Source organism: Dromaius novaehollandiae, chromosome 9, assembly GCF_036370855.1.
Source record: "Dromaius novaehollandiae isolate bDroNov1 chromosome 9, bDroNov1.hap1, whole genome shotgun sequence".
NCBI classification, from domain to species: Eukaryota; Metazoa; Chordata; class Aves; order Casuariiformes; family Dromaiidae; genus Dromaius; species Dromaius novaehollandiae.
The window spans coordinates 17762325-17773389 of NC_088106.1; the positions used below are offsets into that span (position 1 = coordinate 17762325).

Here is an 11065-nt window from a genome sequence, read left to right on the forward strand (position 1 = left end):
AACCAGGCCCAGTGACCACATAGGGCAGGTGTGAAATCAGTGTCATTTAAAGCTGTTTTTCTTCTCTTCGACCCTCCTTATTCTCCCTGCTGCAGCTACTTAGTGATTTGGTAAGGGCCCAAAAATGGGCACATGTTTAACATAATCATTATCATTTTGACAATTTAACTCTTTTTCAGACAGAAGCATAGATAGAAGTGATAGAAGTAACAAAACACCCAAATGGGAATGCCTTCATCTGCTGCAAATCTAAAAGTCACAAACAATTCTAAAATGAGAGTTTGGTCTGAAGAGCAGTAAAAATAATAATAATAATAATAAAAAACCTAAATTTCTTCTTTAAAAATTAAGTATTTTCTGCTACTACTTCTAGTCAAGAGTTCTCTTAATATCTTCCGTTAACAGCTTGATGACAGAGCCATATCACAGTACAATTAATATTTTGCATATATTTTGCAATATTTGCTTAGGGGAGCACACTTCAAGTGCTCAGCTATTTTGTACCCTGATCTGAGTCTTACTGTCTGTTGTATTTGCCAATACCTTTTTATTTCAGGCTGATTCACCAGAAGGATCATGTAGTTAATACTCTGAAACATATTTCTTGTTCTGCTTTCCATTAGCCCTTTCTCTGTTAGCTCATTCTTTTAGTATTTGATCAGAAACTAAGCCTTAGATGATGATTTTCTTATATGAGTGTTTTCAGTATGAGAACAGAAACTTCTAGTATGTTAAACACTTAGTGTGCTGTGCTTTAGGTTTTATGGGGGGGGAAAAAAAGTATGTTTTTCCTTTCTATAAGTTTAGGTGGCTTTGCATGATGAACAACATATATTTTGGTTAATTTGCTTAGAAAATGAATTCAACTAAGTGTTTATATATTAAAAAAAAAAAAAAAAAGTACCAGCACTAGACTGATGAAAATCAACCATTTGAAGATTTAAGGTACTTGGAGGTAAAAATGAGCAACTCATAGGTGTAATATATATGTGCAAGTGTGTGATCTTTAAAACAAGTGTGGGCATAAACAAATGCACAGACTTTTTTAAATGTTTTTACTGAGATAGACAATTTTGCTAATGACATTTTTTCTGTTTGGTATAGGGTGTTTTCATGTACATTACCAACAGACATGAATTTGGAAGACTTATTTCTACAGCCAATTACAATACCTCCCATTACAACAATGACCTCTGGCAGATATTTGAAAATCCTGTGGTATGCATCTAATTATTCGTGAAAGAATTATTTTATTTTAAAAAACTATTTTAAAGATTGTGTTGTAAAGGACTTAGGATTTTATAGCCTTTTCCTGGAGAACATCTATGGTTTTATTATGCACTAAATATTAATCGTGTACTAAAAGTTGTTGTGTACCACCCATTTAAGCCAATGACAACGTATGATATCAACAAACCAACCGGTGACCTGAGTAAGGAGCCAGAGATATGGCCCTAATGTAACAGGTCTCATGTTTTTGAGATGATGGGATCTAGTTCATTTCAGGATATGAGAAATGTTTAATTTTCTCATGCTTTCAGTAGACCAAAAGAACAGAATGTGAATTTATTTTTCTATCACTTTAAAGTGGAACAAGTCAGTTTTTAATATATCAAAATTATTCTTTTCAGGACTGGAAGGAAACCTATATAAATGCCAACTACTCCAAGATTTTCACTGATAATATAGTAGAACAGGTAGGTATAAGTATTGCTAGAGAAGGACAAAGAGTAATTGTCTTGTATAATTTGTGGGACTGACTAATAAAAAATTGGCATACAGTAATGCTGTTTTGGTCAGTGGCTGTACACCTTGTGAGGTTTGGAGCAGAGCTGAACTTTTGTACTTCTGAATATTGGGTGAGAAGTCCAAAATGTATTTCCATCCACAAGATGTGGATCAAGAGAAAATTTAATTATTTAGATGTTTCTGGATTATGACTCAGAACAGAATTACTGATATTCTTTAGTGACTCGGAAAAGTGAAGAGGTCCTTGGCATAAGCTTTTTTAGCAGTTGAAAATAAGATAGCAGTAATAACTTAACCTCTACTGAAAGAAATGAACGTATTTGTTAATGTTTTTTTAATAGCCATGTCCAGATGTGTTTTGGTTTCCCATATTTTCCGAGACTGCCTGTGATGAATTGGTAGAAGAAATGGAACATTTTGGACAATGGTCTGGTGGAAAACACCAAGTAAGTGTCAGCCTATATAAACAAGATCATATTAAGAGAGTAAATTTACACTAGTAAGTCAGTGTGCTACAATTCCAACATTCCAACAATTACTAATGACCTAAGACATGTTTAACATTAAGTCTGCAGTATAAAATGCTTCGTTTTTGTCTACCACGTGGTTTGTTCAGCAGATTTGGAGACATTCCTCAGTTAACTGTGAACTAGCGAATTTGGACGCTAACAGCAGTGCAGGTGCTGTAACACTGCAGATCCACAACGGATGACTATTCATAATTGTTTAGAAAAGTTTTACTCCTTTATCTCTTAAGCATTAATTTGTCAGCCTTGTCCCTCTAAACAGTCACTCACAAATGTAATGAACTACTGTGTTTGTGTTTGCACAAAGCTCAAAATGTTCATTAATTGTTGCTAAAGTCAGAGCTCTAACAGGAAGGTTCGTCACAGGACACAAACTCCGTGTCCTGGAAACGAGATAAATTACAGCCATCATGACTTCACTGTAGGGAGGAGCCTCCAAAGAGCCTTTTCTAACATACACTAAAATATTGTAATGATAAAAGTATTCATTGCCACGGCAAGCTGAAGGCCTGTATTCTGTTGATCTGATACAACCTGAGTCGCTTAGTTCCTTTTATATCACAGTGATTAAAACTATTATCTAACTTGGGCTTCATGAAGCCCTTGTATATGGGCAGCATGTAAAAATACTGATTTTTCTAAAATCTTTCTGTGTCTTGTTACTTCAGCATTTTTTTTCCCCACAGCAACTAGCTGTGAAATTAATGTGCAGCTAGCTCAGATGTGCCCGCTGAGGCAGAGCTCTGTTGTAGTTTTGTGATTCTGCAGATTTCCAGCAAGCATGTGTAGGAGTGCCAGAAGCATTCCACGCTCGTATTTCAAGGCTATTTATGGTGTTTTCATTAGGACAGCCGTATTTCTGGAGGTTATGAAAATGTCCCAACTGATGATATTCATATGAAGCAAATCGGCCTGGATAATGAATGGCTACATTTCATAAGAGAGTTCATTGCACCAGTAACACTAAAAGTCTTTGCTGGCTATTACACGAAGGTATGTGTCTAAAACTATTGCAGGCGATTACTGCATGAAATGACTAATTCTAAGTATTTTATCAAATATATCCTATCCTGTTTGGTTGGTGAGTTTATGTGCAACGTACCAATAATTGCAAATAAATGTTGTTTTGTTAACTCAGCTCTGATGTACAAAACCCCCATGTGTGACTTGGAAGCTCATGTGTTGAAGTCTGACTGTATGTTTTGTTGCAGGGGTTTGCTTTACTGAATTTTGTTGTAAAATATAGCCCTGACAGACAACGTTCACTCAGACCTCATCATGACTCCTCTACGTTCACAATCAATATTGCTCTCAACAAAGTAGGAGAGGACTTTCAAGTAAGTCTGCAACTTATTTATTGCAATAAAATGTCGTCTTTCAAGTGTCTAACATTTGTTTCCACACTAGACCCCAAATGGATATACTTAAAGACTAAGTGGAAGAGGAAAAGATGTGCAGTAGAGATTGAAATACATTATTGCTGGGTGTTTTCTCACAGATACTGAATTTGCTCAATTGGAGATTTGCAGGGTCCAAATTACTGATGCAATCAAGCTGGATTAGGCAAATCATTTAGGTGGAAGCCAAAGGTGATGGGGGCTGGGTATGAAAGGAAAACTTTGGACATACGAACTTTTTCACTTTTCACATTTTAGAAATGCTTCATTTTTGTATTGTGAAAAATAGGTTTTTTTTAATTATTTTGTATAGTCCTGAGTTGACTGCAGCGGCTTCTTTTCTTTACAAAATTGTTTTTCCAACTGACTCCTGTTTTAGTTCAGCCACAGAAACAAAATATTCAACCATATTTTTCTTTTTTTTTTTCTCTCTGAGATATGTTATTTCCTGCTTTGCTATTAATTGGTTCAAATAAAACAACCCTCAGAGCATAGAGATAGAAAGGACAGTGGCAGTAATATCCAGCCTTGACTAGTAAAGAAGCTTGACCTGTTTCACTTATAAGGGAATCTCCTATGTTATTCACACTCATACTTAACATCCATAAGTATATTCCTCAAACCTCTTCCTTTAGAAAATACTGCTTCTGTTTGGAAATAACAGCCAGGAAGACATTTAAGATTTATGTAAAGGCTGTCCTAGACAGAGATGCTGTCTTGGAACAGGATCTATAAACATGATTTGCTACCTTCTGGTACCAACTGTACTAATGTTGTCGAAGAGCTGTTCAATAATATATGTCAGAATTGATGCTTGAATGAATTGTTCTACAGAGAATACTAAAGTAAAATGAGGTGAAATCTCTGTCATTGTAAATGCGTGGCTCTTATGTATTGCTTTGAAGATGGAACCTTGTTAGTGTGGATTGTAAAGCTTATTTGTTGTTAACAGCCTATTAATAACAGCGAAATATTTTAAGTTGTGGATAACCGAAAAGGAACCTATTCAAGTATAATGAAAAGTAAAAGATTTTTCTCTTAACCTTTTGTTACAGGGAGGTGGATGCAAATTTCTTAGGTACAACTGTTCCATTGAGTCCCCCAGGAAAGGATGGAGTTTCATGCACCCTGGAAGACTGACTCATTTACACGAAGGACTTCCTATCTTAAATGGCACAAGATACATTGCAGTATCATTTATTGATCCTTAATTTTATTTTTTTGCCCTCTTCAGTGCCAGTGTTTGATTCTTTACATAAACACTTATTTATAGTTTTCTTCCAGAAGACGGTGATGAAAGAAACTAAGTAACTGCTCCTAGACATCAAAATTACTTTGGGCTAAAAGAAGGGGGTGGGGGGAGAGAATGCTTTTAAGTTGTTGGAGACTTTTCAATATCTGCTCTGAGCCTTCAGTCACAAAGTAAACATGTCCTGCTTATTTTTCCATTCTACTGTCTTAAAGAATGGGTAAGGAGGAAAAAGCATTTTGTAATAAATCCATTTCTTTGTTGCAAGAAAATCCTAGATACAAAATTATTTGAAAAAATTATTGTGGTTTTTATTCAGTAAAGTGACACAGCTAAAGTTGTGTGGTGTGAATCTTTGGTAACAGCCATTTAAAAAACCACAGCATAAAAACACTATCAAGTGAATCTCATATACAGTTGTTGGGGTTAAGCAATAATTCCATATGCTGGTATGTACTTAATGGAACATCTCAGTAGTCTTTCTTCTTAATTCATTTTAAATACTGAAATGTGCAACTCTAGAGGAAAAATAAATTCATTGCAGAGATGGACTAATGATTATATAGTTTAGCTAAGAAAAAAATGGTTTTATCATTTGTTTTAAGAACTCATCCTGTTAAAAATCCACTTTTCTTCAGCAAGTGTCCTTCATCTTAAATGAGCTATTTTTCTAAATATGTAATTGCACCCAACTGATACTGGAAATCTGATGTTTATTTTCAGAACACTGGTAAATTTTAATATCAGGATGTTTTATAAAGACAATTTTCTACTCTTATTTAAAATTACTTGAATTTTGTATAAGGAAAATGAAATTGTGGAAGTCTCTTTTAAAGCTAAGGGTTTCGACTTGCGATTTATTTTGAAGAAATCCGTTAAAAATATTCCTACTGTATCTACTGTTTGTAATTTAAAGAAACTTGAAGCAAACTAACTCAAAGTCAACTGTGCCAAAATGCACAATGTGTTGGAAAAACTTGTGAAAAATAAAGGGTAATTTTAAATTAATACAACAGGTTTTACTTGACTGCCTTAGGTAGCTTTTTTGCATATTGCTGTTGTCCTTATAGAGACTATATTTACTGACAAATAATTTAAAAAGGAATTGTAGATATATTTTGGTAATAGTTTCTCTTTGCATTACCAGTTTTCACCTCATTTTGGTTTACTGTTGAAATTTTCTTTTGTGAATTTGTGCCTATGCACAAAAACTCACATTGCATTACAAATACCCACTGCAAGAGGCACACTTCTCATCGTTTCTGCCAACCTTCCTTTTTTATACAGCAGAAGTCTTTTGGTGGTCTAAACAGCAGATCACTTTCCACCTACTGATATTTGAAGAAGCTTTAAATTGCTTTTCCTAAACAGAAGCTTTATTCAGAGCTAAAAAGATTGTGAAAGAATGCAAAGATTATTTTTATCCAAAATAAGCAGGTTTGCTTATTTCCCTGTTCTGTTGTTTTGAGACTTAAGGAGTAGCTGGGCTTAAAGTTATGCCGAAGCAAATACATCAAAATATGTACTTTTAATAGTGTAGTGAAGTGGGCTGGTTTGGAAAGGAATGGCTTTTCACAAGAAATTCTTTGTTTTTTCTTTTCATTTTTTTTCTTTGTCAACTCTTCTCCATTTCAGGTTCATATTTTCAGATTGATAAATTTATCCCCCAACTTTATTTCCACTCTTGAAACAGCCCTGTCTTAGTGAGCTTCCTCTCTGGATCGCCTGTTCTCTTCTCTGGATGTGCTTTGGCAAATGTTGCAGCTGAGAAAATCTTCAGGCTCTCAGACTGAAAGCAGCCTCTGTTGATCACCTTTCCTGAGAGTCTGCTTGTGGTCTGTTAGGCTAGCTCAGAACAGAATCAGCTTTTTCCCGCTGCATCAGGTAAAGACAGGTTAGTGTTATGAGGAAGCTTTCTTGAAAAACAGTGACACAAAAAAGAAAATCCTCTGTTTTGTGTTCAAGGGATTTTTTTTCACTTCAGAATTTCTTGCATAATTTGTAGGTTATTCGCATATGTGTTGCTTCTGCATCACATTTGGTCTTCCTTTCTTTTTTTTTCCGCTCAACATTTACTGATATGATGGCTCTACTTATTCTTAATTTACTCTGTCTGCTAAATGGTGTGTTTTAATGTGCTGCGCGTTTCTTGGAGAGGAAAATGCATTTACCATGCTTAGGTTCGCATTATGAAAATCCTCTCTTGTTTTATTTCTTTTGATGAAACATTTGCCAAGGTTAACAACTCCCTTTCAGGTAGGTGGCAATGTATACAGTGAACAACAGAGCCCTCATTCACTTCTTAGACATTGACAGATACCAGAAAAAAGTTTGTTCTTAACAGTTCACCTGAATTAGTTCTGAAAGCTTTACTGTACTGCTTGTGTATTAGTGCAGTAGCTCATACAGGCTGTACTGAATTGCCACTAATGGGAAATTATTTTTAATTTTCAGTAGTTCTAAAAGAATTAAATTTTTTTGAGTCTTCTAACCAGGTTGGATTTGGGACGTAGAAGATAAATACATCTGGAGCAAGGTAAGGTAGCAGCCTTAATTCCACCAGTGTATGGGAGACCGTAGGAGTACAAGGACATAAAGGTGCTCTTCAACAAATGAGACATTTGTAAAGTATCTGACCTGTTTTGCTTTTGCCTAGCTTTATTTTTTCACTGGTAAATACTTGAATCTGAGATTCAGTGGTTTGGATAAGAGGAGGGAGAGCAGGATATGGGCAGGAGAAAATTCCTTACATTTCTTAACCAAACGGAGTAAATATAGTTCTGGAGGGGTTGTTTTTTTTTTCCTCTTTTATTTTTCATGTTCATAGACTACTCTGGCTCTCTAATACTCCTAAATAATTTTCAGGGCATTCAGTAATATTTTTACACATTTAGTCATCTTTAACATTACTGTGCAACAAGGAATTCTAATATGTATTTGTCTTCCTTTTCTTCCAAAGGGTTACCATTCCATCGTTACGGTGAGCTGATAGGAGTAAGATTATAAGCCCAAAAGGAAGATGAATTTTCAGTGAGGCATTAATAATGGCATCTATTTGACTGTGATCTTTTTTTGTAATGGTTTTTCTCCCCATTTTATTTTATTTTTGGAATAAATGTTAATTCAAAGCATAATAGCCTTTTTTTTTTTTTTAATATGTAAGAAATAAGGAGATAAAGATATTTAAAGAGAGGGAAAAGTCTAGAAAACACTGCTTAGCACTCCTTCTTCTAACATGCACATACTAGTTTAGCTTTTATTTTTCTCTTTGAATGAATGTGTCCAGATTTTTCTTTTCAGCTACTGCAATGAGGTTTTTAAAGATATCATGCATTTCAATTCTTTTGACTTGTTTCTGATACAGTCTTCACTGGATTCAGTTGCGAAAGCAGTAAGTATTGCTTTGAATCTTCATTGCTTGACTCATCACTTCCTTGCACAGAAAAGTAGACATCTTTACTGTTTTTCTTAGTGGTTGGGAGCACAATTACCTATCTCAGGAGCCCCCTTTGACTGAGGTGTCTGAGAAATGACTTTTTTTTGAGTTTTTCTTGTGTAGCAGAGCCTGTATTACAGGGCAAAGCCTTTATAAAACACATGCTTAGAGTTGATGTTGACAGGTCAAAAGGTAATCAAGCAGCACCTAATTTATACTAGCAGAGTAGTTGAACTGTGGAGTTCCAGTCATGACTAACTCATTGAGGACCCTCGAGAAGCCCCAGTTGTTCACTTCCTTCTTTCTAGCGTGCTGCCAAGACAGTCTCTGACAGCAAGTTAGTATCAAGCCAACAGTAAAAGTGAGATGAGAGTCGATGGTACAGAGTTTTCCTTGTACCAAAAAGGTGGAAGAGTCGTTTCAAATCATTCTTCAACATAGTTTCCCAGAGTCCTTTATCTCGAGTAACAAGTTATTCTGAATCTAATGAAGCAGATATTTCTCTTTGACAGTAGTAAAGAACAGTGTAACATTACCTGTTTTCAAAATCCAGTTCTTATATGCAACTCAAACATTAAACACAATTGGAAAAAGATGCCTTTGTCATCTTCAATGAAACATTTTATTTATGACAGTTGTATTCTGTTTTTTCTTTTCTGTAATTGTATTCCAGTTTGATACATGTCATAAGGTCTGTTTAACTATGTCCAACTCACAGGATGATGGTTATCCTTTAGGGTACTTTGTGGGGTGGAAATGAGAAGGGGATAGATCAGTTTTCAGGAAACCTCAAACTTCACGCCACAAAATTGCTTCTTTGACCAGCTATCGACACAGACCTGTACAGCATGTTCTGAGGAGCAGTTGACTTCCTGACCCACTGATAAGGCTGCTAATGTAGAAAGAAGATTGTAATCTTTTTCTTGGTAACTTTTTGCTTTTGGAAAGTTAAATTTCTGGATTGAAATTCAATTTTTTTTCTTTATAAAAGTTGTTTTGGCTGCATTTAAAGCAATGTCTCATGGGGTCGTTTTGTACAAGAATCTTCTACGAGATAATCTAACCACACAAAATATAGTCAAGGTACTTAATAAAAGAGGCAACAGTTCAAAGGTAGGATTTCCCTCAACTTAGTTACAACCTCTGGTGTCAGTGCAAATTTGGAAGGCACAGAGTTGAAAGTCAGGTCTGCGTGATGGGTGTCAGTCATGCCAGAGGCAGCGCTTCAGAGCAATGCTGTGCCAGGTAGGTAGTGGAGAAAACTTTCCTTTAAAGTCTGTCTTGTGTTCTGAGCCTTGAGTATTGTCCCCTCTGTGCCTGTGCTGCCTGCTGCTAGTCTGCAATTGTTGAATGTCTCTGTGTATGAAGTCACATAGTAACAAATTTGTTCAGGAATTAGTCTGCTGGCTTGAAACCAGAACATCTTAATTTCTGAGAATTTTACTCGTGCGTGAAAAGAGCTGCTCAAATACTAATGGCTTTGCACCACTTTATTTCCTCCTTTTTTGATGGGGAGGAGAAGGAAGGGAAAGAGAGAGAAGAGGAAGGAAGCAGATCATACGGTATAAGCTACTTTCTCATCCTAACAGCTGATTTAGAAAACACATGAGATGTTTTACAATGCTGTAAGGCATCAGGACCTACTCTTCAAAGTAGGCACAGTTATTATTTCAGATTAAGCTTTCTCTTGACTTAAGTTGCTATTCTCTCACAGTATACATTCCTCCATTGGTGGTATGGTTTGCAACTTTACTTTTTCCTTTAAAAAAAGTCTTTGTTTTTAGAGTAGTAATTTTCTTTTTTAAATCAGAAAAGCATTTTCTTCCAATCATGTAAGCTAAATAGCCCTTTCCATGTAATACAGCAGCAGGACGAGAAGAATTACTGCTTAGGTCTTGGTTGCTTAAAGTGCCTTGGTGTCTGGTAACAGTAGTATGTGGTTATTCTGCAAGAGAAAAGTGTGTCCAACATGTTAATATTGGAAGATGTCTTTCTCCATCATCTTAGGGTAGCAGAATGGATGGAGAGATGGAGTCAGTGAGGTTACCTGAGAGAGACAGTTTTATGCTGTTATAGGCCCTGGTTGGACTCAGCACAATAATTACAGAGCAATTATTTTTTGCCTGAGTAGTTGGATCTGGCTTAGTTGCTCCCTGGGGACCTGATGCATATAAAGAGCTTGGAGAAAACTGATTGTGCTTTGTAAGGAGGAAATCTCTGGGTATTTTAGCTCTTGAATTCTAGGAAGTCTCTCGGCTTACAGATGTGATTTTCGCCCTACCTGGAGACTTCTAACTACTTGGGCACAGCAGTAACCAACGGCATTTCTGTAAGAGATGTTATCCCTTGCCAAGTTTTAAGTGCCAAAAGCACAAGGACATTACAGCTTTTTAAAGGAGGGTTCACCAGCACGACGTAGGCACAATGCATGAAAATTTTAGGCATAAAGAATTAGGTACAGGCAACTAAAACACAATTTTTGTCTTCTGGAATACCGGGTAATCTTAATTGTATGTGGGCTGGTGCACAACAGAACAATAAACTGCTGGCACAGATGAATTTAGAGACTGGTCTTCCCTGAATCGCTTTTGTATACTCTGATTCACCAGAGAACATGAGCTGTTTGAAATGTTTGGTCATTATTTAAAACACACCACATAAAGCATGGCAGGCATCCAAGGTCTTGGTACAGTAAAACAGTGTTTTG

General features: G+C 35.9%; 1 protein-coding gene across 2 annotated transcripts in view; it reads left to right on the forward strand.

Annotated features, from left to right (window-relative positions):
- The window catches only part of PLOD2 (procollagen-lysine,2-oxoglutarate 5-dioxygenase 2), a 55756-nt gene extending 49821 nt beyond the window's left edge, over positions 1–5935 (forward strand). For both annotated transcript variants that reach the window (XM_064516841.1, XM_064516840.1), the window contains 6 exons: positions 1105–1218; positions 1632–1697; positions 2091–2195; positions 3123–3269; positions 3488–3613; positions 4729–5935. In XM_064516841.1, the coding sequence (XP_064372911.1) occupies positions 1105–1218; positions 1632–1697; positions 2091–2195; positions 3123–3269; positions 3488–3613; positions 4729–4884 (714 nt within the window). In that variant the 3' untranslated portion in view covers positions 4885–5935. The remainder of the gene's footprint in view (positions 1–1104; positions 1219–1631; positions 1698–2090; positions 2196–3122; positions 3270–3487; positions 3614–4728) is intronic.
- Positions 5936–11065: the final 5130 nt, after the last annotated feature.